This window comes from Anoplophora glabripennis, unplaced genomic scaffold, assembly GCF_000390285.2.
Source record: "Anoplophora glabripennis isolate ALB-LARVAE unplaced genomic scaffold, Agla_2.0 scaffold875, whole genome shotgun sequence".
NCBI classification, from domain to species: domain Eukaryota; kingdom Metazoa; phylum Arthropoda; class Insecta; order Coleoptera; family Cerambycidae; genus Anoplophora; species Anoplophora glabripennis.
Window position 1 is genome coordinate 142,118 of NW_019416968.1, and position 27,912 is coordinate 170,029.

Consider the following 27,912-nt stretch of genomic DNA (forward strand, 5'->3'; position numbering starts at 1 on the left):
TAAGTAAGTTAGAAACAATATTTCTTCACTGTACCAGTTATACAAGTTTTCTTCAGGGTATAAGACAACTGACAACATTACCTCATATGTTTATTTTACGTTGCCTGAATTTTCCACGCCTGTTGGACATACAGAAAATCGCATATGGTACTATAAACATAATCACACCCCGTATAATGCTTCTAGGAAACCAGTAACACATGCATTAATCACAATTTTTGAGTTCCTTTACAAATTTACTGGACAAAATAGAAAAGGTACATTTTCTGATGTTTATATGTTCTCCGTGATCTTTCAATGCAAAAAGTTGATGTAGTTTGGCGTTACGCTTACAATTAGTCAATTCCTGGATGGATCTATTTGCTCTATCTTACTAAAAGTGCGATTTCTCGTCCATAAAACTACTGCATTAATAAGCTAAATGCGTGGTTAAAACTGTTTTACTTATTTCTGGGATAACCGGTATGTAATTACTAATTACGATATAAGGTTTATTATAACAAAATATTAATTTATATAATTTGTGTATATAAACTGTACTTTTTCAGTAGCTCGTTATCCATAAGATTGTTTGTCAGCATAAGTGTAGCTATTACAAAATGTTTATTTTCTGTAAATTATTTATGTTTCAATTAACGTGTTAATTAACGTAATATTTGATATTGATGTTGAGGGACGTAGTAATATATGTTGTTTTATGAGTATAGTTAAAATTTTAATTATAATCGAAATTAATCGCCAAAGAAGCTAAACAAATTGTCGATTTTTTATACTACTACTTGACACATTGGAACAAATGTATTAATTTGGGCGCGGTAGTATTCAGGCATTCAGTGTTCTATTCAGTACATAATTCTATCTTTATTCCAATTTATGTACTTCTTCGATATTAAGATCTTTGAATGAGACAAAATGAAGCACACAATTTTTTTGCACTAATTGCCAATTTTCCCGAACAAATATATAGAGATGTAGAAATTCCCTACAACGAGTCTTTACTATACCATTGTCGCATCAAACATGCTCGGAGTCGACACTTTGATTTTTTACAGTGGACCAGCTCGACCTATCCATTGGGATGGCGCTTGGAGGTCCCGGACGGGACCTCCTAGTCCTGGTTATGATGCATTTCTAGTCTCCTCTGTTCCAAAACAGGATGCACGTCTCAATCAGCTCGTTGAACGAATTCACGGATTCCTTTGATCGTTGGATGTAGGGTGCTTTACTGCAACAGTCTCCGTCATGGAGGTGATGATTACGTGGGATTGATACCCTGTAAAATTTTTTTCTGAAATTTCACTCAATTTTACTCAATAATGTATCAATTTCTAACCACACCCGATTGAGTGAAATTTTCACTCTATTAGTGTGAGTACAACTGAGTGAAACTGTCAGAAATGAATGAGTTTTACTTTTGATTCTATTCTGAGTACAGAGATTAAGAACTTATCCAAAAAAATAATTTGGATGCACAGGGGAGTTTTACATATACAATTTTGTAAAGATTTTGTAAGTAATAAAAAAGGGCAGTTCGAAAATTATTTTAAAAATACACTTCTGCACAGCACTGGAAACTGGTCCACTGTAAAACCCGACCTCGCACAATACGACAGGCACGGCGGGCGACAAAGTGTGTTAAAAATGGGAAAAAACTTGAAAGAACTTCGCAAGGAAAGGAATAAATAGAATTTTATAGCACCTATTTTATATCAGCAATTTCAACTGCTTTTGCCGCTATTGTTATTATTAATTAATAAAATTAATTTGTGGTTTCAATTAATAAAATAATTTCACATACCTGATATAATAACGATATCTTCCCACTAATTATTGATCTGTTAGGATGCAAAATTACTTTAGGTAATAATTCAGTATTTTATGTATATGTAATTTACATTCCTCCACAAATTAGTAATGATGAAATGGAATTATTTCTGGATGCATTTAATCTTATTCTCGCTGACTTAAGCAACGTTGTAATTTTAGGCGATTTTAATGTTACTCATTTTATATCTTTGGATGTAAGTGATTGTAAAACTAATTTTATTTTGAATTTTCTTGAATTTAACAATTTTAAACAATTCAATACTATCTGTAATGCATACGGTAGAATGTTGGATTTATGTATATCTGACATGGAATGTGTAATTTCGCGAGAAACCCAACCTTTAATTGGAGAGGATGGTTTTCATCCTTCACTAGTAGCATATGCAAAAAATGTTGTCGTAGTATGTATCATTTTAATGAGTTTAAACGTTTGAGAATTATTGTTAAAACAGACATTTCAGTTGCTTATAAAAATTATCTCACTAACATTCAAATAAATTTTAAACATGATCCGAAAAGTTTTTGGTCATTTGTTTAAAGTAAAAAACGCAGTTCGCGAATACCAAATGAAGTTTTCTTGGATAATGATCAATATAATGATCTCAACGGTATAGTAAATGGTTTTGCCAAATTTTTTTCCTCTGTTTTTGCCACCGATGATACATATATATGCATTAAATCTATCAAATTACATCGATCAATTCTAGTTCTACCTTAATTCAGTTTACTGAAAATGATATTCGCACATCTATTTTGAAGCTGAAAAACAAAATGACATGTGGAGATGATCAAATTCCCAGTTTCCTAATAAAGGATTGCTCGGGAGTTTTAATTACACCACTACTACAACTATTTAATCTTATAGTCGCTTCAGCAACTTTTCCCGATATTTGGAAAATAACAAGAATATGTCCTATACTTCATTCATTTGATGAATTATCGTCCTATTGCAATTTTATCCAACTTATTAGTTCATTCTAAATTAGAATACTGCAGCCTTATATGGTACCCTTACTACCAGATACATACTAACAAGCTTGAAAAAGTTCAACGTCGCTTTCTTAAATTTAAGCTTTCGAATTGATGATTATTATCCAAATAGAGGATTTGAATATAGGCTGCTGTTAGATCGATTCAAAATGCAGTCGTTGCAGAACAGAAGAATACTCAATAGTTTATCTTTCCTATTTAAACTTTTTCATGCCAGAGTTGACAGCATATCTACTGAGTTCTTTCAATATACGAGTTCCTATACATGGGTCTCGTGCTGATTCCATGTTCTATTGTGGGAATACTTCTTAAATCTCCCATCTATGTCATGGCAAATAATTATAATTTAATATATACGCAGTGTGATATAAACCACTGTACCATAAATAATTTGCTATCTGTAGCAACTCAATTTTTTAATTTAATAGTTTTAATTGATATTGTAGAAACTAGAACGTATTTTGTAGTTTATATATCTATTTGTATTTATTTAGAACTATGATTTTTATATAATTTTAGTGTTTTGTACTTGAACGTCTATCCTTTTTTGTCCTGTAATTGGAACATTCGTTCTGTTGGACAATAAATGCATTATTATTATAAATGCATTATTATTATAATTTTGTCCACCGACGTGTCAACGCATTTGGGCCGGTCTTACTCAGTTTCTACGAACTAACACAAATGTCCTGTTTCACCATAGCACAAATGTTTCACCATAACACAAATGTTGTCTTGCTTCATCATAAATTAAAACGATATCCATCAACTCCGAGTTGCTATACAGGCAAGCCATTTTTGACACTAACTACTAAAAAACTATTGTAAACACTAACGCAACGACGATTGTAAAATCGGATTTCAGTATTCGGAGTCACTGAGGCCACGTGGCTCTCCACGCGTATTGCGACTGACGCTAAAGACTCCAGTTGTCCAGTACTACAACTTCAATATTTTTTTCTCGGAAACTATAAGGATTTTACAAAAATATTTTTTACGATATGGCTAATGCCCCATCTATTCCCAAATTTTTTTGGATACGTTGTGAATCATCCTGTATAAAACCAATTTAGAGGACTTTTTCTCATTCTCATTTTCGTCATTTTTTATTCAGACTTGGTTTTTAATTAACTAAATATTGAGTGCAAAAATAAATCACTTATAAATGATTAATTGGGATATAGTGTTGAAATTAATTCACTTCGTAGGGACCTCCTCCTGTCCTGACTGAGACCCGCTGCCACCTGCTAAGGCCTATTCTCCTGGCGATCACGCTTTTCTGAAGCATCTAACGGGCCCCTATCAACTGTGGTCGAAATTACAGAAGCAATATGTAAGTGGCGCCATCTTCACGGCGCCACTCAAATTACTCGAAATTGATATTTAAACTCAGTCAGTAATGAGGACATTTAATCTGATTTAGGTACAAGTGCACCAAATACGAGTTTACATGAAGAATTTATTTAAGGAGTACCTATATTTGAGTGAAAGTGCTCAGTTTTAGTTTAAATATACATAATTACAAATGAGTAAAATGATTTAATCATTTTACTCATTTGTAAGTAATATTGAGTGAAAATGTACTCAATAATTTCACTCAATTTCACTCCGAACCTTTATTGCTTTCAGTCACACCGATTTTTTTACAGTATATGTGGACCATCATTTTCTTCCCTTTGGGAAATTTCCGGGTCATTTTCGCAAGCTTTATTTTTATATATTGTTATGAAATATAATATTGTCAAAGTTGTGGTGAAATAATATTTTTGCCAAAGTTGTGTTTGCTTGTGTTGTGTTCTTTGTTTTATTTGTGTAAATATTTTTTTTATGTTGGTTAGCTGCTGATTGTTAAATACAAACCTTTCTTTGTCTCACCATGTACTTTACCTGTTCCCTTGCCAGCTGATGTTAGATGCTTGTTTTATTGTTAGTGGTCTTAGGAGTCGGTTCTATTAAATTTTAATACACAAACAAGTACAATGCAATACACCAAAAAAAAAAAAAATAGAAATTAAACTTTAATACAATCTTTATTCCAAAAATTTTGTGGGTGCAACTTGTAACTCAAATTGTGAATATCTTCCTTAACAATAATAAAGAATATTTTATAAATTTTGTTGTCTTATCTAATCTAATACAATTAATTACAATACAAGGATTGTTTTTTTTTAATTCAAGAAAAATTTTACTTCATTAGCAATTAATTTAAATTATTCAATTTTGAATTCATCTCTTTGTATTACATTTTGCCTATCTTACAGGGCATAATGACAGAAAATTCAACTCTAATTAAACATGGCTGTCCCTATTGATAAATTTGTGAAGTTTTTAAACATATGATTGATTTACTTGTATTTATTTTTATTCAGGTAAGTTCTATAGTTTATTCTCCATCCTTTTTCTAAGGTTTGATGCGATAGAAAAGGATTATTTATAGGTTAAAGCTATATGTTTTGTTTATAATGCACTTTATTTTTATTTTAGGTAGGTACCTGGAATTTGCTAACTTGAATTTTTTCTTGTTGGAAGCTACGTAGTATAGTCCTGTATACCATTTATGGGACCACTGGAAACCTCTCTGGACTGCTTACAACTGGTAACGGAAATTTTCTTTTTGATGGCAAATTTCTTTCTTGTGGTTTTGAGAACAAACAAACTTTTAACTTTTCTGGTAAGTTTAATTTTCTTACTTGACTATTTCTTGTACAAAATTAAATTTCTTGGAGCTGCCTCTCTACTCTGCATTCTCCAAAAACCCAAGCCGTAACCAACCAATAAACTTTTGTTTTTCATCATTTCTGGATTTTTCTGGTCCTATTTTTGCTTAAGGTCCCTTCACAGAATTTTCAGTCCTTGGATGTCCTTTTTTAACGACACTTTTTCACTACACTCCTTATAACTAATAAATTTTTTACAAATGTCCTTTTATTTTAACATACAATTCTATCACTAATTATTAAAATATTCCTTATTTTATGTTTCTTTATAGGTCATCTCCAGGTACTTGTAAAGCCAACTTTAGTTTTGACATTTGTGAAAAATTATAATTTAATTTGATAACTGATAAAAATTTTCATACTATGACTTAAGTTCAATTGAGATATCTTCTATGCAGTTACTCGTCTTCCCAGGATTTGTATACCAGATTCATTTATAGATATTGGGCTTTTATTTGATATACGTCACTCTAGGTTTAAATTCTGTTTTCTCAATGTACTGAGTGTTAACAAGTGTCGATGTCATGCATTCTTTTGAAAAATTTATTTTGTACTTGTGAATTAAATTAAAATGATAAATTTTATACTATGTGATATCCTTAATTGTTACTTATTTTATATTCAGAATCTTTATATTAATAATTTTATACTATTTTGTTGTTGCTATAATAATAGTTAATTTTTATATATGATCCAAAGTTCGGTCAGGTAATTTTTCATTCGTGATTCTTTGTGTACACTTCCAATTCGTTACAATTGATAATATATAGCAAAATGAACGGCACACTCCCGGGTTACAATTAAGCACAAAAAATTATAGCCGCATAAGCAAAACTTACTGTACATGTTAGTTGAAACATAAGAAGCTTAGAAAATATCGTCTGCAGCCTAAATTCCACAATAAAACTCATCTGCCACCCACATAAATAAGCGTAAAAATATATAAAAAATTATACCCGCAAATATGAAATTGATTACAATGCTTCTTTTTATAATAACAAACATAAAAATAATAGTCTACCATCTTTAAGATACAACGAAAGTCGTCTGCTAAGGCTATGAAGTTGCCCTGCCTCACCCACCGAGCGCTCTACTTCTACCCTCAGGAACAAAAAGAAACTAAATCGACCTTCAAATGACCCTCAAGATTAAATCCAAGATTACCGATCCCGAACATCCTTAGAAACATAATGGTAGATTTCTGTCGTTTTCGCTGTGACATTGAGTTTGACCGCAAGGTCAAAGTTGAGATCACATCCGGATGTAACATTTTCTGCCGAATTCAGTCCCAGGGTAAAAATAGAGGGTCCCATTTAAAATTATGGTGTTGACCATCAATTGACCTTCAAGGCCACGATTAAGGTCAAATGCAACGTCATCGTGCATCGATTCAAATGGGACACATGGTACACTCATAAAAAATTGTGTAATATCCTGTCATTGCTACATAAGTTAACACAAAATTACCTTATTCACAAAAGAAAATGTTACATTGTCTGTCCATTGTTTAAAACTGTCATTAATATTTATAATGGAAAACATATTAAAACAGTAAAGTCGTGTATGGTTATTATTTTTTATTATATACGCAAATACAATGATTAACTAAAAAATTTACAATTCGTTTAAATAAATTATGTAGGAATTTACCAAACTGCTACAAATAGTTAAAAATTTTAATTTTGCTATGAAATACCAACTCAGTAAGCCAAAAACGGTAATGTGCAATAAATTATCCATTATCCATAGTCTGAAATAAACAAAAATAAAATATTGGAGTAGTTTTATTGTAACACGTTTCTAATAATATGGTGCTACATGAAAATAGGAAGTAGGAAATGCCATTCTAAGAAAAAATGTTCTTATAAACAACATTTAGTGTACAAATGCTACATAACAAAAGTGTACAGCAAAAACATATTTTTTTAATTTCAAAGTTTCATCGTTAAATAATAGTTTTATGAAACAGCATCTTAGAAGATGCATCAAAAGATATTGGATATTGATAGTCTGCATCTCGTCCGGAAAACTAGCAATGAAATTTTTTATGATACATTTTAGTACAAAGGGAAAATGAGAAGTGCCTTAAATTTATTTCAAACTTTACCAATACATTATTTAATACCAATTAAAATAAAAACAAAGCTGATCGGCACTAAAATTATTTTTTAGGTATTAGTTTCAACAGACCTTGATCAGTCTTTTTAGAATTTCTAATACCTCCTACTGACACTTAATAATTTTGTTAATATGTTTTTTATTGTTGAATATTCTGTATATAAAATTTAGAAATAAGAAACACTTAAAAATGATATTCTCATAAATTTACAAACGAAATGTTTCCGCTCTTGAATAGTGAGGTACAATGTACTTACATCATTGTGATTCTAAATCCCTTTTCTCTGTTAAAATCTTTGTGAAATAATAACCTGGAGGTTGCTATTTTCGCTTTAAGGTAATACCCATATACATCTTCAAAGTTGACATCTAAATAGTGAGCAAACGAAAAAGTTTTAATTTCGGATTCCTCTATATATTTTTGTAAAGCTTTACTCTTTTCATTTTTGAACTTCCATGTATTTCGCATAAAATATATTAGCGCCATATTCGCCACATATATTTTTCGCTGAATTTTTACGAACCTAAAAAATAAATGCATTATTAACGTTGTTGTAATTTTTTAAAACATATTTATTGCAAATTAAATTCCAGTAGAGGGAGGCAGCACTAGAAGCACTAGATACGCAAAAAGAAAATAAAATATTAAATCTTACGGTAGACTTCAACCACATTATTTTCTTAAAGTAAAAAGTGCAGAGTTTCATGAAGTATGTGAAGTGTTGAAGAGACTATCTTTTTTTGTTTGGACGTTATCGACGAAAAACTGAACATTTTTATTTTATTTATTTTTTTTGTCAAGGGATCCAGTGCAATACGCTTTTAAGGGTTTTAGAAATTGAATAATTTCTTTATACATTATGAAGGGATCAGTTCACGTCTGGCACCCTTGTTCCTACAAACATTCCTTTATTCTCAACTATTTATTTTAAATGTAATTTATTATAAATCCAATTTGTTTTTTAATTTCCACATATGTACTACATTTTACTTCTGTACGCGCCACTGTTGTTTACTTGTTTTTTGGAGGCGCTCTCTGGTTTACGACCAAGCTCGCCAGGTTAGTATTTGACGTATAACCGACCACTTCGTACACTCGATGCACCTAGGCGACTACAGCTACCACCAAAACACAGTGCGTATGCAGCGGTATTTCAGATTTTACATCCAATTTCATTTTAGATTTGAAATGGTCCATCTTACGCTTCCTAAAAATGATGACACGGTTTTCCTTTCATAAAAGACAGACAACTGTTTGCTCTACTTTGCATCGAATACGATCCTATTATAGTTCGTGTATAATTCGATGATAAAAGGTTTTGAATAAAGAATATTTAGAAAAGCAGATCAATGTCACGAGGTGTGACACGACGACTTTTGGTCAGAACTATATGGGGGATAAACATAAAATGCCTGATGTAACATTTGTCTACAGATGTTATTTTCTCCTCAATGAAAATACGGGCGTTTTTTAAGTAGGAGCTGAACCAAGCAATGTGGCGTTCATTAAGGCCTACCCACCTGTTGGGAAATTTACTGTTCAGATAATATTACACTTTATGTCTGAATGAGGTGAAGCACTTTTGTGTTAACATTACTTGAATTGCCTTATATTTAAGTAAAGTGTCAATATCGGTTCTTGTTGCTGGTTCTAAGGCCGCTATGGACGAAATGGCTCTTCAGAAAATGAGACCTCGTCACCGCTTTTGTAGCGAATGTACGGTGGTTTCATTTGCGTTAGTACAGCTGTGCGCGGTTCTACACCTGCGCAGTAGGATGATGGGTGTGGTCTCACATTCATCTTCGGTACCGTTAGAACCGTTGCGTAGGCTTTTAGGCCCTGGCAGTAGTGTATCATGTCGTTGTTTGTCTTTAGAAGAGATAAGCAGGTTTTACCCGAAAACCTTCAAATTATGTGGATTTTTCGACTTATAAAGCTTCCCGTCTCACCAGGTTGCATCATTCTCACAAATGTCTCGGTGTCTTTGATTTATTGTAGTCCTTCATCTAATCTGTGTTTGGTAATGACTGATGTTTTAGGCCTATTGAGGCTTTCTTCTTGTAATCTTTTTGCCACTCTTAAATAATCGTTCCCACATTCATATGGTTAACCAGGGGTGAACAAGAGTCCTTCTCCGAGAAAATATTCAAATCTCAAAATGGCCGAAAAAATTAGCTTTTATTTTTTTTCACGAAAACGGTTAAACTTAGAAATTTGAATTTTGGTTTACGTTAACAACTAGTTGAATGGCAATTTTCGGTAATTTTTTTTTCTGGTTTATGTCTGAATGAAAGAAATTAGCACCCCTTGGTCTTATTTCTCTCACAACTTTTTTCTACATTAGCCAGTTCCAACAAGAAAAATAGCTTTTAATACTACATTTCATTTAGAAACTTTTTTATTCTTCACATTTTTTCGTATACTTATTGGTTTACGAGCAAAAAAATTGTTTCCTTGCCGATTAGGTACACATAATTAGTAAAACAGTTACCAAAAAAAGATCGACATGATTTTTGCAAAAATTCTCTTTTTATCAGTAGGAAAGACTAANTTAATGGTTTACGAGCAAAAAAATTGTTTCCTTGCCGATTAGGTACACATAATTAGTAAAACAGTTACCAAAAAAAGATCGACATGATTTTTGCAAAAATTCTCTTTTTGTCAGTAGGAAAGACTAAGTAAATATGAACTAAATATTTAATAAACAAATTAAAGCTTTCGGCCATTTTGAGATTTGAATATTTTCTCAGGTGGGGTTCAAATCGAAGAAATGTATTGGAAGTACCCACCCCCCCCTAAAATTACTTTTGAAACACCTCCTTAAAATATTTGCACATCATTATGAAACGCCCTTTATAATGACCGATTTGAAAAATTATTTATTACATTGTGAGTAAAAGTTGCCTCATCAGTCACTAGAACTAATTTGATGAAATTTGCTGCGCGTGTGTTTCGCTGTAAACTATTCATAAAAATGCACCCTTTTAGGACGATCTTGAGGTATTACAGCTATATTTGATATGAATAAAGTTGATTTTTATTAAAGTAGTCAACTAGTCAGTATGAGACGCTATCGCTGCTTGTGATATGTATTATACATTTTTTTAGCAAACATTTATACTTTTACTTTACATAAAAATATTCGTTATGTTAAAAGACAAATAGATAAAAATCTGATCAGATGAAGTGATAAAGGTTCTATAAAACGTATATCTAATTATTAATTATCTAAAATAAAAATAAAAAAATAAAATATAGGAACATTAAGAATGAAAAAAAAAAATAATAAAAAATGTATATATCGGACATTTTTAAATAATTAAATAATAACGTAAACTTTCAGAGAATATCTCGTTTCTAAAATCAGGTGTTTGACAAAAATGAACCTGCATCTAATTCTGCATTTTGAGGATTGCTTTTTCTAATGGTCGGTTTTAAGGATTTCATTTGTTGATAATTTTAATAACATTTTTAAACTTGAATTAGCTACATAATTTGTCAAAATGTATTTACTTACATCGGTTTTGCCCCTGCAGCCTTTAGGAAACCATCAGCAACCATCGCCGGTACCATGTGATATAAAAGAAAAAGGAAATAATATTTGTACCAGTTATTTGTCATGGAAAACGAAGGGTACCAAAATAAATTTGAATATGGTGCATCCCAGGTTAAATTTGCTCCTAACTCAATTAAGTTTTTGGTTTTTACGATTTTGGTGCTATCATCAGCAGTAGCATTGTATACTGGTACCTCATTTAGATCACTGAAATAATTTTAAAGATAATTTGAAATATAGTCTCAATTACAATAGTAGATAATAACAGCGCCAGCGGTTCGATTTATTTATTGTTATTGAAGTGAAGTGAACAATAGCTTAAGAAAATGTATTTTAGATCTTTTTACAAAACTTTTTATTTCACTTCATTTCACATAACACAGGCGCACAAAAAAATATCAAGACCCAGAGTGTAGACCCCCCTATCCCTCCGTTTTTGGGGTCGCTGAAACCGAGTGACAATTAAAAAAAATTTAATTAGCCATTCCTACATTACCACCCCCATACACTCCCTTGTGGAAGTTGAAATGTCAATTCTCATACAAAGTCGAGTGGGTTGTGTATGCCTACATTTTCTAGGTTGCTGAAAATAAAGAAGACTATAGAAAATGAAACCAAACCCCTCGTCAACCCTCAGCACCCTTTTGCCACCCACATTTGTTTTCAGCAGTCTAACACTAAAAATTTGGGATTATTCCCTTCTACAGTTTTCAAAATATTTGAAAAACAATTTTTATTTTCAATTTTTCACCACCCTGTATCTCACCAAGGGAGCACTTTGGACAAAAATTTTACAATGGTGGGAGTCCTGACAGGGATTTAAGTTTATCTAGTAAGAATTGAAGACCCTTTATCCCCGAAATATGGAGAAGGGAAAATACCCCTATCCATCTTTTGGAACACTGCGCAGCCTTCGGGAGGTTATAGGCGAGCGGTTCACCCCTAAAAAAAAGTATGAACCGACTAAATTTTTAAAACAAAAACCTACAGCATGAATCTTTTTTTATTTTATAATGTGTATTTTTCTGATAATTTACATATATTTTTTATATTTTTCGGCGTGGTCAGTCAATTGTTATAAACAAAAAAGTTGTAAAAAAAATTACTCGCCGAATGACTTTGAAAACAGATTTTTGGATGGAAATGGATCAAAATAAACACTTTTTGTTCTTTGACAAAAATTCGAAAAATGCTTCGTTTCCGAGATATTTACAATTTAATGTGAAAAAAGTGACGAAATCGACAAAATTTCGGAATTTTTTTCTCAAAAACCACTGAACAGATTTTAATTCTAAAAAAAGCATAATAATCGGCAGATATTCTACTTTAAGATATATTTTTTTGGTATGAGTAAATTATTTTATTGAAGGTCTACAGCGAGTAAAAAAAAGTCTTAAAAAAAATTATGTTAACACTTGAAATTTAAATTTTCTCTTTACAATATCTTGGATTACATTATATTTACAATGAACATTATTATGATTTTTTAAATATATTAACAGTACAAATGTTCAAAAGATCATTTTGTTTGGTTTTGTAGCCGGAGAAAGGTTTTTGCAAGTAATTAGTAAAATTTAAATATTCGATTTTTGGTTTTATAAATGGCTAAAACTGACTTGAAAGTTATACCAAAATTAAACTAAATACGTTTTTTAAAACGTAAAATTAACCTAATAATAATAATTGACCTAGCGGTCTCGAAAAATAAAAAGTTACCTATTGGATAATTTATTGTATAGGATAATTATTTTATATTTATTTTACAAAAATATTAAGAGCAATAAAAGTATATTAATTTCTTTTTTATTTAATTTTTAAATAATAAGTTTTTCGTTGTTTTCGACAAGTTCTTGAGTTGAAATAAGCGTTTCATCATCAATTTCGGATAGAACATTCTGACATTCATCTGAGCACTCACAGACTGCACAGCATTCCAGGTTCGATGACAAACAGTTACAATTTTTCGTAGAACATTTTCCACTACATGAACTTTTATTTTATACTTGACGAACAGGCTAGAGTTTAATTATTATTATTTTTTTTTAGTATAATCAAATAGTACCTATAATTGTTTAAAATATTGTAACAGTAATAGTAATATAATCCTAATCATAAATAATAATTTTTGCAATAAAAAAAACATAAAAATAATTGCAAAAATTATATTTAATCATTATAAATGTAGGAAAAATTATGGTTATTTCCGCATTAGCCGATTGAATAAATAAATGTTATTGTCATATATCGATTAAAAATATCCTAATAACATTATGTTTACTGTAAATATAATCTAGTCCAAGATATTGTAAAAAGAAAATTTGAATTTGAAGTGTTTTGCGCGCGACGTAGCGCCACTGACGCCGCCATTTTGATGCGTATGTTTATCAAGATTTTCTTTAAAACACTGTTTTTTACTCGCTTTAGACCTTCAATAAAATAATTGACCTACACCAAAAAAATATATCTTAAAGTAGAAGATCTGTTGATTATTATGTTTTTTTTAGAATTAAACTCTGTTCAGTAGTTTTTGAGAAAAAAATTCCGAAATTTTATCGATTTCGTCACTTTTTTCACATTAAATCTCGGAAACGAAGCATTTTTCGAATTTTTGTCAAAGAACAAAAAGTGTTTATTTGGGTCCATTTTATTTTGAGAACCATTCGGCGAGCAATTTTTTTTACAACTTTTTTGTTTATAACAATTGACTGACCACACCAAAAATATGGAAATTATCAGAAAAATACACTTTATAACAGATGTTCAGTTGACCTGCGGCGCGGTCGTTGACGGCAGCGCGATGCTTGAGAAGAGAGAATCAGTTAATCCAGAACCACCGGCGAGTCGTCACGTGTTTTCCGCGTAAAGACTATACTTTCCATAACTATAAACTTATAAACTTTGTAACCTTAAATAAACAAATAAAAATCATGCAAATGGCATAACTTTATAAAATAAAATTTCATGCTGTAGGTTTCTGTTTTAAAAATTGAGTCGGTTACCTTCATTTAGAAGCATCTTTTTAGGGGTGAACCGCTCGCCTATTAAGGCATAAAGTCTTTGGTACTGAAGAATTGCCAGAGGATGAGGTAAGAGACTTGCCATGGATCAAAATCCTGGCGTTCGTCAGGGCCTTAGGTAAGTTCGAGAAGGGTTAGAGGCAGACAGTTGATAGGTAATGAAACGGTGGGCTACGCAAAAAGACTTGTGGTCTAATTGCCAGGCTGACACCGCCCCAATCCACTACTGCTACACTTTGCAGCATTGAGTAGTCTAGTCTATTTTCCAAGCACCGTCTGGATAAATGGTCTAAATTATTGTCGCCTACAAGCTTCTGAGGTTTTGATAATCGCGAAAAATTTCAAATCATCAGTATAAATATATAATAATAATAATAACGGCCTCAGAATGGAACCTTGAGGTAACCGAAAGGATCTGAAATTCAGTACATTTGAAGCCATTGTAAACATTGTACTGGTTTGTACGGATTAAATATGATTTAGGTAATTGCAAGAGTGAATTAGATAAACCTTTTTTAAATACGTAACCGGTTTGACAATATTTTATGATTAAGTCTATCGAATGTTTTCGAGAAATCCGTATTTTTATATCAGTTTGTGCATGCACGTCTAAGGATTCGGTAAGAAAGGTGTGAAGTAAATCGGTGTTCGTTGACACATCTGTTGTATGTGCACCGTACTTTTTATAACCTAATTTTAAATATGTAGCACCAAAAATATTTATATTATTTTAATGAACACTACGTTACATTATTATTTTATACCTAACAGCATTGATATTTACTGGGAGATGTAAAAAAATATAAATATTATGCTAATAATTTGTTGGGTTATATTATATATTTGGGACAGACCTAGTATCTTAAATAATTTGTATCCAATCCTATTTGGTCGCTGAGATGAGCAAACATGAAAAAGAGCACACTACATAAAAAAGTTAGTAGATCAAAAGGTGGGAACAAAAGTACAATCGAAAGAGAAAGGGAAAACCTTTAATACCTGCTACCCCTAAATGCAACCAAATGAAATAAGTTGAACTGTATGTACATTATTACGCGAGCGGTGTACCCCTAAAAAGACGCACAAAAAAACAAGTGGACCGACCACGGAGGGGGAGCAGGATGAAACCCTTTCTAATCGCAGTATTACGTTGTTGCGAATAAAAAATCTTACATTTTTCTGTATCGATGGTCAGTAATTTGCTATTATTTACCAATACAAACCTCACATTTAAATGAAAAATAAATTAATTTAATTTTGTTACAAGACATGCAAATTATAATATAACCAATGTGTTTCCATTCCAACTTTTTAAGTTTTCACAATTTTGCAAGTTGTAATAACAAATTACTGACCATCGATACAGAAAAATGTCATTAAGGTTTTTTCCACCGCTCGCCTATACGGCTGTATAACTTATACGTACTTAGATAATGTAGTTTTGTAGGTAATCAGAAGTAAAAACTTAACCAAGATGTCCACCGGAATGCAGTCCAATACAGTATTTTCATCTCCATAACTTATTTTTAATATACCTAAAAAGTAAGACTAAATGTATGTTAAATTTATTAATCTACCAAATCAGGGTGTAACTTTGAGTTGGGTCATAGTTTTACAGAGGCTTCCTTTGATCTTCAGAAACATGTAGCAATAATTTATTTTTTCAAATTCAGTCGTGAAGACTTAATTTTTTTTATCCTGTTTTTCGTAATTTTCTTACCTCGTCGCTGGACAAGCTAGTGTTAACTTGAAATTACGGCGCGTTTTAGTCACAGCATGCACAATCGAAAACTGGGCTGTGCATTGTTCTCAAATCTTATTTTTAAAGGAAATGTTGGTTATTAAAAAGCAAATTTCCACACCACTCGGCGTGAGGTTTGGCACGTTACTTTTATTGAGTTTGAGTGGGGGTTACTACGAGCTCTACCATCCTACAAAAACTAAAGTTCAATTCTCTTGAATAAGACAAACTATGAAACAATATTTAACAAGTAACCTAGCATCAAACTCAAGCAGTAATCAATAATGATAAATGAAATACACAAAATAAATAATCCGTTTATTCACCTAATTTCTATAACATAACACTTAAGTGTTTGTGGCAAATGTTCGAATACTGGTACCAGTATTTACACCATGGCATTTAAAATTTCTGGTTTAAAGATCCCACAGTCTCTTAAATGTTGAACCAATCTGACAAACATTTTCTTATCCAGTACTTATAAGTAGACTTAGTTTAACAGGACCGTAGTCGGATTACGAATGAAAATATTACTATGTTTACAGAAAATATGTCACAACATAGTACTATTACCAAAGAACAAGACTAAGTAGAGGATAAAATACCTATATTAATTTAAATAACACCACTTACTCGATAAACCTTTGTGTTGAGTCTAGGCTTATTGGAAGGAGTTAAAACATATACGTAGTAATATGCTTTTCTAAGTTTCCTTTAGTGAAACGGCGACGTTTATCACTTAATATTAACTTGTGTAGGGAAAATCTCCGCTCAACGTCTACTGTTGACAACGGACAGTATGAGAAATTATTGAGGCATGAACTATATATTAATACAGTTGTTGGTACCTCCTGATATGTACCAGATGAAACTTCGCATATGTTTTCCAAATTGGTATATCCTGGATTTCTTTCCAACACTCTTTGCATTGTTTCTTTTATCGTACTACCGACTAACTACTATACGTACATTATTGGCATCGGATATATTTCTTTGTATATCATGTATTACATCAAATTATTCATTTATGGATAGTCCATGAGATTCCAATTTACGAAATTACGGAACTTGGGGTTCTCTAGTTTGTTTAATAGAATATTGCTTGAAAGAAAGGCGTTTGTAAATTCATAGTCTTCAGCGCTGGACGAGGCATGGCTATTCAAATGTCTTACCACTTTAGTTTTGTCACAAGAATTTATAATGCGTTCACACACAGTACAAAACAGGTCATTTCCTTTAATACGTAATAGTTGTTAATGTAAATTATGTTACTATTTATAAATAGCTATTTAAATACACACAGTGAATACAATTTACAGCAGACGTAAAAAAGAAAGGTATCGACACGACACCAACAAGATTGCATAAATAACTGAACAGTTCAAAACGCGGGTCAGCTGTGAAGGCCACCGACCCCAGCGCTGCCTTTTAGACTCTGCACGTGTATTAAGCCTAATCGTAAGCGTAATCTATCTGATATCGTTTTCTCTGCTCCTGACAAAAAGTAGGCTTTAACTATAACCATTTCTTGATTCGTACACATGCTTTTTCATAATGTACAAAAACTAGAAATTAAAACACAAAATTTCACTCTATCGTCACTGAACACTGAAATAAATAACTTCATAAGATTATACGCCAATGAATCCAATCGAAATAGCGCAGTCTTCGGCCATTCCTGTTTTATTTTAATTATTTTACATTGTCACAGCCCACAATGTAGATTAATTTAAAAACAACTGGCAATGTTGATAGTGCACAAACACAACTTCACACACAAATTCGGGGAGCCCCAGTTTACGTTGCTCAGTGGCGGCGTACACAAGAATTAAAAGAGACTAATTAGAACTCGACTATTTATTACATTGAAAAAAAATAATTTCGCATTCGTGTTCAGGGGAACACGTACTATGACCTCTAAAAAACTAACCCCCACTTAAAGTCATGCCCTGTATACAGGGTGTTAATGAACTTATATCAAAAATTTAAAGAGGTGAAAAGAAGCAAAAACTGAAGTTAACTGATTTCACAAACTTGTATCGGAAGTTTAAGGTCATGGAGAAAAAAGTTAATTAAAAATGTGTTTAAAACTGTTTTAGAACTGCTGAAATACATGTATTTTATCGCGGCGAGAATTTACAAAAGATTATGTAATACTTTTTATGAGTTTGTAGGTTTCTTATGAAGCCGGATTGTATTCGAAAGTCAGTTTGTAATACATTATTGTAGTGATTGCTGTGCTGTTTTTCGAGAGTACAATGAATAGCCGCATTTCCAAGTTTTCTTTGAAAATGGCGCATTTATTTAGCAATCGCAAATATTACGATATGCTCATAATTTATGGCGTAGCAAACAAAAATGCCCACAGAGTACCGTGCAAGATATCCTGGACCCCGCTGAAGTACAACCGTGTCGATGTCGCAACGATGACTCTGGGCGACTACTAAGAATCTTAAATGTCGAGGAGATCGCAAGTAAATATTTCGCATCCTGTTATGTGGCGGACATTACGAGAAGCTCAGTTCTACCAATTTCATGTTCAACGTGTTCAAGCGCTTACCTCTAAGGATTTTCCACTACGTCGAGGTTTTTGTGAATGGTTGTCATCCAACATCCAAGAAATTCTTAATTTACAGCGCAAATACTTGTTGCAGATGAACACCACCACTGGACTAAGTAACGAAAATTCACACGAAATACGTCGCGGTACCTTTCAGCAACAGTTTTCAGTGAACATGTGGTCCGGTATCGTTAATGACACTTTAATAGGATCTTTCGAATTGCCTAGACGATTAGACGGCACTTCATATCTAGATTTTTTACAAAATCGCTTGTCGGAGTTATCGGAAGACGTGCCATTAAATGTTCGGCAAAATATGTGGTTACTGCATGATGGAGCCCCCGCTCACTTTTTTCGGAGAGTGTGCGACATTCTAAACATCGCTGGATAGACCGTGGCAGCCTAGTTAGATACCCCCCGGTCCCCGGATCTCACCACATTAGTCTTCTTTTTGTAGGGATACGTGAAAAATGTTGTGTATTCTACGGAATTTCGTGACATTGACCAACTGCCGAAACTTGCAATACGATTCGAGAGGACGTGACAATGTTGCAACGCGTGCGAGCGAATTGGATACATCGCGCTGAAGCTTGTGTGTAAGCAAATGGTGGACACATCGAACATCCTCTATGAAAATCAGCAGTGTTCCAAAGGTGGCTCCCTGCAATGCCGAGGTAAGTCAGATTTTAAAATTACATTTTACTCGATACAAATCCGTGTATTTACCTCATTTTGACATAACGGACATGTGGCAAAAATATTTGATATAGGTTCATTAATACCCTGTTATACATTATATACGTAATAATTGTATTAGTTAGAAACCAATTCTGCTAATTTATATATGCTGTTCAGTGAAATACGTTTCTTTTATTACTGTTGACAATCCCCATGTATTGCTAATATTAATAGTAAAGGAAAAAGATAAATATTATTTCACCTTTTCCTCCAGCACTGAGTAGACCTAACGGACCATTGAAGTTATCTACCCAACCAACCATTGGATCGTCTATGGAAGGAATAACTGCAATTCAAATATTAACAATTTACTTTAAGTGAAGGTCGATTATATGAGGCGTCCAATCCGAAGGTATCACTTATTCGCTATGTATTTCTACGTGTACAAGAATTTAAAACATAAAAGTTCCCCCTTTCTCGTTATTATTCGTCTATGCTGGTCCATAGTATGTCCACTTGTTCAAATATACACAGTGACAATAAAAAAAAACGTTACAAACTTTAATACGTGTGTTAGAACGTATTAAAGTAGTGTATCGTACCCAATGCATTTTTGTTTTGTCGGGTTCTTCTTCCTTTTCTGTATGTATTTTCGAATTCAACTGTTTAAATGTTTTATGGCTTTAGAATGTCAGATAAACGTAGTGCAATTGTGCGGCTTTTTTTTAGTCATGATGGTCGCCGTCTAGGAAGTGGGTGAAAACGCATCGTTAACACGTCCAAGAACAGAAAGATCATCAAGGAGCGAGTGCAACGAAATTCGAGGGTCTCCATACGGAGATTCGACCGTAAAACCGAAATGAATCTGAAATCGGTGTCAAATGGTGAAAAGGAAGCTAGGACTTAAGCCGTACATACTCCAAAAGTTCAACTCTTTACGGACGAGAACAAGCGCGTGCGCTTGCACCAACTCAAGCAGAGGGCCGCAGGTACTGGCTGGGAAACCATCCTCGTCACGGATGAGGAGCTGTTCACCATGGAACAAGCCCATAATCGTCAAAATGACAGGAATTGGTCAGCAGATACTCCCAGACCATCTGCCATCGTCAAACGCCGTCAAAACCTCCAATCGCTGATGGTTTGGGGCCAGCGGCAAAACCCCTTTGATTTTCCTTGAGCAGGAGGTTCAAAATCGACAAGAAGGAATACCGCCGACAGTAGCACTTCGACGGTGCAGATTGGGCGTTCCAACATGACTCCGCGTCGGCTCACAAAGCGGAAACGACGCAGGACTGGTGCAAGGTCCATTTTCTGGACATCATTACCTCAGCGGATTGGTATCCCTACTCGCCGGATCTCAACCCGATAGATTACAGTGATCTGTTTTGGAGGATAGGGTCTGTGTAAAACGTCACAAAAGTTTGAAGGCACTGGAACAATTACTGCGTCGGGAGTGGGACCGATTGTCGTCGGAGAAGCTGTGACCCAAAATTTCAAGACGCTTTTGGAGCGGCTCTGTATCGCCGCCAAATACCCTCCATATTTCGAAACCAATTGAATATATTGTTGCCAAAGATATTTGTTACTGTTGACCGTTGCTGTTTTGCTATTTTTTTTTGTTCAATAAAATTATGATTAATGACATTTGTAAAGTTTTTTTTATACGACTGCCTTGCAAAAGGGGGTATTGCGCACGGAAAACACGCTCTGAAAACGATATTTTGCACACGCCGTGTGCTAAACATTTTGCACACGGTTATGTCATCTTTGCACACGCGTCTCCAGATTGTGATTTTTGTTTGATGTTGTCACCCAAATTATGCAATGTTTCAAGTTGGCTGAGTTTCATAGCAACCGTCACGGCTCCTTTATTTTGTTGATTAGATACTTCAAAAATTGTTGAATTCCCGAAGTTTGGGTGTGAAAATGTGTGATTCTGAAGAGATTTTACAGAAAGCAAGCGAAATATGTTCGGAACTGCTGCCCACAAAATCCAGAAGCAGGTATGAAGCTGAGTTAAGCCGATTTATAGACTGGCGACTAGCCAAAAATGTCCTAACTTTCTCAGAAAACGCAGTAATGGTGTATTTTGAAGAACTATCTAAGAAATATAAATCTTCGACGTTGTGGACGATTTTTTCGATGCTCAAGTCAACGTTAAGTGCCAATCACAACATAGATCTTGGATTCTATAAAAAGATGCAAGCGCTCAAACGAAAATCCGTAAACTACGTCCCAAAGAAGTCCCAAATCCTCGCAGAAGATGATTTTTGCCGGTTTTTGACGAAAGCATCATATGACAAATATTTACTTATCAAGGCGGTGGTGGCAGTTGGACTATCTGGGGCATGTCGAAGGGAGGAATTATGTTATCTCAAAATAGAAGACACCAAAGATTTCGGCAGTGCTATGCTGATTAAACTGAAGAATACAAAAACAAAGGTACCAAGGTATTTTACAATTACAAGAAACCTTTACACTACCTTAAAAAAGTACTGTGCTCTTCGTCCTCCTAATCTGGACAGGCAGGTTTTTTTTAAACTATCAAAACGGAAAATGTTCAAGCCAAAACGTTGGCATCAACAAAATTGGAAACACGGCTAGGGAAATCGCCAAGTTTTTGATGCTAGAGAATCCAGAAAGTTACACGGGACATTGTTTTCGGCGTTCATCGGCCACAATTTTAGTCAATTCTGGCTCAAATCTGGTTGCCCTCAAACGCCATGGAAGGTGGAAATCCAGTACAGTTGCCGAAGGCTACGTTGATGACTGTTTGGGAAATAAAATGGAAGTTTCGAAAAAGATAGAGTCTTCAGTGTCTTCTGCTGCCACAGAACCAGAACAACGATCGTCTACTGGAATACAACAAGAAAACAACGACCGCACGCTGAAAAACTGCACTAAAAACACGACACCAAAAATATTCTCTATTACCGAAAACAAGGTGCACAATAATACTGCTTTTCCCAGCGTAACCTTGAAGGAATGTTCAAATGTTACCATAAAATATTAAATATTAGTTTCTTTTGTTAATGCGTTAGCAATTTTCTTAATAAAAACGAGTTAAATTAAAAGTTGTATTTAAATTTATTTTGTTAATGCGTTGGCAATTTTAGTAATAAAAACGATTTAAATTAAAATTTGATTTTTGTGGTCTCTGTTTGCAGTCGTATAAAAAGTATCGTAAAAAACTCGTTTGAAAACCTCTTTGCACACTCGCTCGACTTGTGGGCCTCACCTTCGGCTCGATCCACCAATATGTCTCGCTCGTGTGCAAACAGTCGTTTTCAAACCTTGTTGTTTAATATACTATTATTGCATTTTTGTTGCGTATATGGTTACGGAAGAAAGTGATACCTTCGGATTCGAAGGCTCATATACAAATGTAACGATCGAGGTACATTTAAGGTAAGTTTGTTTAATCGTTCAATTATATTTTTGCTCTTTATATCTATTATGTCAATAACCTACCCCTTTTCCATCTGTATTCCAGCTCTTGCTGGAATACAGTACGAAAGTGTGTTCTTTCTCTCGTAGAATAACTATTTCGATAGCAAGAATTACAAATGGCACGTATAATTTTCTAACCCGATTGTCTGGAAGTACTTACCAATTGAAGGCCTTACAATCGTTGCAAGTAGTTTCCCTTTGCACAAATCATTGACGACGTGTTCAGATAAAGATTTTGCAAACGTGTAAGTATTCGGTAAAGGATGAATATATTGCGGTGAAAAAATATTTAAAGTGTGTTGATCAATTTGTTCAGCCAGTGCTATAGTACTTCTCCAGTCAGCATGTGGGGGATATAACTTTTCGTCTATTTCGATTCTATCGGAATTACAATACGAAGTTGATATATGCACCAACGTTATCAACTTTTTTGCTTGCAGTGCTATGTCTACTACTTCTTTAGTTCCTCTTGTGTTCAGCAGTACTCCTTCTTTCAGATGATCATCAAATCTAACTGAAGCTGCTGCATGGTAAATAATATCTACGTTTTCAGTAAGAATTTTGGTGTCTTCCTCCGTTAAACCTAAAAATTGTTTAACATAATTCATTTTCGTTAGTGTTATGGTCCAACAACGACGATGACTTCTTTAATTTAAGTAATTTATGACTTAAACTAGCTATCTCTTTTTATGTATAGCTGCCACTGATAGACATATTTGTATACCAGCGAATTTTTACTTTTAATTAGTTAAATTTCAAGTTTCATCAGTATGTGTAAAACATACATGGTATTTTTCTTTTTATTTCTATTTTGAAAACTAATACCTTTGATTGGTTGAGACTTTTTGACCAAATATAATCTAAGGCACTTGACACTTTTAAGCATTAACTACTTATATACGATTGGGCATTCAGCCCCCTGGATATTTTAATAAAATAAATAAATAAAAATAATAACTAAGCGAATTCATCTTAAATTTCTGAGGCTTTTCACGTTTAGCGAATTTTGACAGAAGTATTTTTCTATGTAGAATTAAAAAGCGATTGGCCAATTTTGACAATAACAATTTTTATATAGAGTTAAGAACATCAGAATCCTAATACTTTAAGAATTACAAAAATAAATCTAATGATGACCGATTTATTATTTAGGTTATAATAATATATTCCTATATTTTTTTAATTTAACATTTGTTAATGATTTATGGTCTGTATTGGTATAAAATTAACAATTTACCTTAATTGTCCGAATGGCAGGCTCACAATTTGTTAAAAGTTTGGTTTTAAAAGGTTTGTTGTTAAAAGCCGTCTTCAGATGATGCGACCACTTGCCGAATGTATACAGGGTGAGTCAACGCTGTGACAAAGTTGATTTATCGCTAGAAATGCACATTTTAAAAATAATTTGACTTATTCGTTTTCGGAGGGCTGACCAAAGTTGTATTTTTTTAAATGGGATGTAGGATATTTATATTTTACATAGAATTATGCAACTTTTTCGTAAGGTACTATGTGTCAAAAAATATTTTAATATAAAAAATGAAATTTTTGGCGTTACATTTGTTACACATATTGTACTAGGTTCACCGTAAATTCTGAAGTGGTTACTGCTTAAATAAATGTCATACAGCGTGTTCACAAAATCGTAACGAATGTTATATTTTTCAAAGGCAGAAATTTTGTTTTTTTTAACGGGATGTGACAGACCTTCTCAAAATCTACAACTTTCATAATAATAGATGTTATATATCAGTTCCTCATATTTCAAGATATTTTTCCCAATTTCTTTATTTTTCATTTTTTTTACCATAAATAGCGTCGACGTACTAGGGCTAAAAGTTGAAGCAATGAAAATGTGTCTTTACATTTTGCAGAAGAGAACTGTGATCCTAAATGATGCAGCTTTCTTATTCCTATTGAATTTTTAGTGAACGAGACAACTTTTAAATATATATTTATTGATAAAACAAAGTTTTACTAAGTGTTGCAATAGATGTTCAAAAATATTTCTTCTTTCTTGAATACATAAGTTAATTCGGCGAAGGATATCAATGTGTATTTCATGTAGCATTTCTGGTGTAATATCAAGACAAGCTTGTCTTATTCTATTTATCATATCGTCACGAGTATTGGTAGCTCTCTATATACCCAGTCTTTTACAAACCCCCACAAAAAAAAGTCAAGTGGCGTAAGGTCATATGATCTAGGAGGTCATGACAGTGGACCACCTCGACCAATCCACCTATTAGGATAAATTTCATCAAGATAGGCTCGGCTTCTTGTCTTAAGAAATACATTACGATCAACTATTTGAATCACTAAAAAACGCTACTTCAACAGTTAAAGATTATTGACAGTTGCAAACATTTCATTTGTTTCACTGCTATATCAATGCCTCCCTAGGATATTTTCATAAAAAATAAAGAAATTGAAAAAATATCGTAAAATATAAGGAACTGAGAACCTATTATGAAAGTTGTAGATTTTGAGAAGGTCTTTCACATTCTGTTAAAAAATGCAGGGTGTTCCATATGAAAAAAACAAATTTTTTGCCTTTGAAAAAGATAATATTAGATACGATTTTATGAACACTCTGTGTGACATTTATAAACAGTGACCACTTCAGAATTTACAGTGAACCTAGTACAATATGTGTAACGATTGCTTAGATTGTATCTCAAAAAACGAATGTAAGCCTAAAATGTAATTATTTATACTAAGATATTAATATCTCGGCTGATTTTTTGCACGTAGTACCTATTACAAAAAAATTACATAATTCCATGTAAAATATAAATATTCACTCAAATAAAGGGTGATCTATTTAAAAAAATACAACTTTGGTCAGCCCTCCGAAAACGAATCACCCTATATAAGTCAATTTATTTTTAAAGTGGGCATTTCTTGCCCCCCCCCCACCCGAACCTATTTTAAAATATTTTGCCTCAATTATATTCTAGCGATAAATCAACTTTGCCACAGCGTTGACCCACCCTGTACAAATGCAGTATGATGTGGACGACTCAATGGTTGGGCACGCGAACATTTGTGTAGATTTGCCAGAGTAATTACTTATATTTGTCTAACGCTAACAAATGGCCTATCGTGTGTATGGTACTCGTCGATACATCCAAAAGCAAGTCTTCGCATGCCAAATATTTTCCAGACACGTTTTGACTTTTCAACAAGTGAATGTTAATCGCTCACGGGACGATAGTCGATAAGTACAAATACATCAAAGAAACCGAATCATGTGAAGCCGGCTTTAACCACATAATATTAAACACTTACTACTAAAATTGTACATACCAAGTTTGGGTTTTGATACGTCTCCACATATCGGTATCAGTTTCTTAAGAGCTGCAGGATTAATCTTCTTTAAAGTATCGAACAACTAAAAAATAGATATACCTAATAGTGATAAAACCATTTTGTTAAGAAATTATAACAATATTAATCAAATATGCTTGACGAATTAGATTTTTTTTATTCTAAAATTTTCTTGGTTGGTTCTGATGTCTGTAGAAATTGTTCCAAATAATTATTTATTAAGCATTAAACTAATTCAAATTAGTATTTAGGACGTTTCTAAATTATTACCAAACGAATCATCAGCATCATCAAACGAATTTGTTTATAGTGTACGAAAGTCACATGTTCTATTTCTTTCTTTCATGTACTTGGATGCTTAGATATTGTTCTACACTGTTATTAGAAGCCTATGGACATTTCTAGTTTTTGAAGGTTTTTGTAATTTTGTTAATGTGAAACGTAGCTTGAATATAAAATGGTGTGTCTACATGTCTATGGTGACGTATTTTGAGAGAAATGCTAACAAAATCTTTGGATATATTGGCTTTCTATCGTTTCTCTAATAATTCAGAGCTGTTAGAGCGTAAATATCTTCACATCATTCATTTTTTATCTGTTTATATACAGAGTGTTTCGCATAAGAACCGATACGGAGAAGGGGCATGTAGGGAAACCCTTGAGAAGTTATAGACCTCGAAAGTGAGGTTTTAAATTTCGAAAATAATCAATATCTCAGTTATACAATCATGAGCTTGAAAATTTTGTACACGGTGTGAGTGTAGTGAGCATTATTCGACAGTAAGTAGAGTTCAATTGAAGCATTTTAAAGGGTTGATAAGGGATGATGGATGAACTATTAAAATGTGACAGAATTTTTAAACTGTTGGCGAACTTAATTACTACTTTATTTTGTGGGGAATTTAATTATAAAATTTCTTTTACTCTTGTTAATTTTCAAAAAACTTTATTGGTTTCAACAAAAACACGAATCACTAAAAATAATTGTAACTGTTATTTAGAATCAAACGAAAATTCAAAAGTGGGCCATGAATTTATACGTCAAACTTGACGATCAGGAATCTAATTTTAGTAATTATTGTTAGCTGAGTGTTAGGAAAACTACAGAAGAAGTATTGAAGAATATCGGAGAAGATTTTCAAATGGTAATACCCCGTAGAGAAACATTTTCTAATGTTGAAAAACGGACACGAGAAACAGCAAGTTTTTCAGTAATACTCGTGCCTTTGCAATCAGGGCACAAGCCGAAGAACTTATTGTGAAAACAATTGAATATAACCCACATATTAGTACAAGAATTCTATCTCGATAAACTGGTATATCACAAACTTCTGTGCATAACATATTCAAAAAGTGCAAGAATTGTTACGGAATGATTCGGTTAAACGAGTAAATCTGTCAGTTTATTTTACATCAAGGCATTAATTTTTAAAAGAAAATTTTCCTTACTGATGACGCTTGTTTCACCCGTAGAGATATTACAAATTTACATAACTATCATGAGTATTCGAATGTAAACCCTCATTCAGTCTGTAGCGGTACGCTACAATTACATTTAGTACCTGCCCCAATAAATATATTTTGCTTTCTGGGAATTTACGAGCCATATAAATTATACTTTGAATTATCACAGATTATCCCAAATAAATATATTTAGCAAATGAGATTAGAATAAGTAGGCTGTAAACATAAATTAGTTTTTGTTTATTAGGGTACATAAGCACAAACCGAGTAGGTAATGACCCGGATAAGTGTTAATTAGGATAGGGTAATAAAAGTAGGTACCTGGGGACAAGGATAAAACCGAAAACATTTCGAGGCACGAATGAGAAGTCTTGAAGCCTAGTTCCTGCTCGGTTGTGTCTCGTGTTACCAGCGAAATTAGTAGAATAAAGTTTTCCATGCTACTTAGAGTTTTTCTCCTCAC

The 27,912-nt window shown here is 33.0% G+C and overlaps 1 protein-coding gene across 1 annotated transcript in view; it reads right to left on the bottom strand.

Annotated features, from left to right (window-relative positions):
- Nucleotides 1-7,107: 7,107 nt before the first annotated feature.
- The window catches only part of LOC108912247 (putative fatty acyl-CoA reductase CG5065), a 25,345-nt gene continuing 4,540 nt past the window's right edge, over nucleotides 7,108-27,912 (bottom strand). Inside the window, exons 2-8 of the mRNA XM_018717434.1 lie at nucleotides 25,965-26,049; nucleotides 22,816-23,238; nucleotides 19,468-19,551; nucleotides 15,653-15,761; nucleotides 11,171-11,416; nucleotides 7,910-8,176; nucleotides 7,108-7,284 (exon numbers count right to left, since the gene is read on the bottom strand). Of these exons, the coding sequence (XP_018572950.1) occupies nucleotides 7,149-7,284; nucleotides 7,910-8,176; nucleotides 11,171-11,416; nucleotides 15,653-15,761; nucleotides 19,468-19,551; nucleotides 22,816-23,238; nucleotides 25,965-26,049 (1,350 nt within the window). The 3' untranslated portion in view covers nucleotides 7,108-7,148. The remainder of the gene's footprint in view (nucleotides 7,285-7,909; nucleotides 8,177-11,170; nucleotides 11,417-15,652; nucleotides 15,762-19,467; nucleotides 19,552-22,815; nucleotides 23,239-25,964; nucleotides 26,050-27,912) is intronic.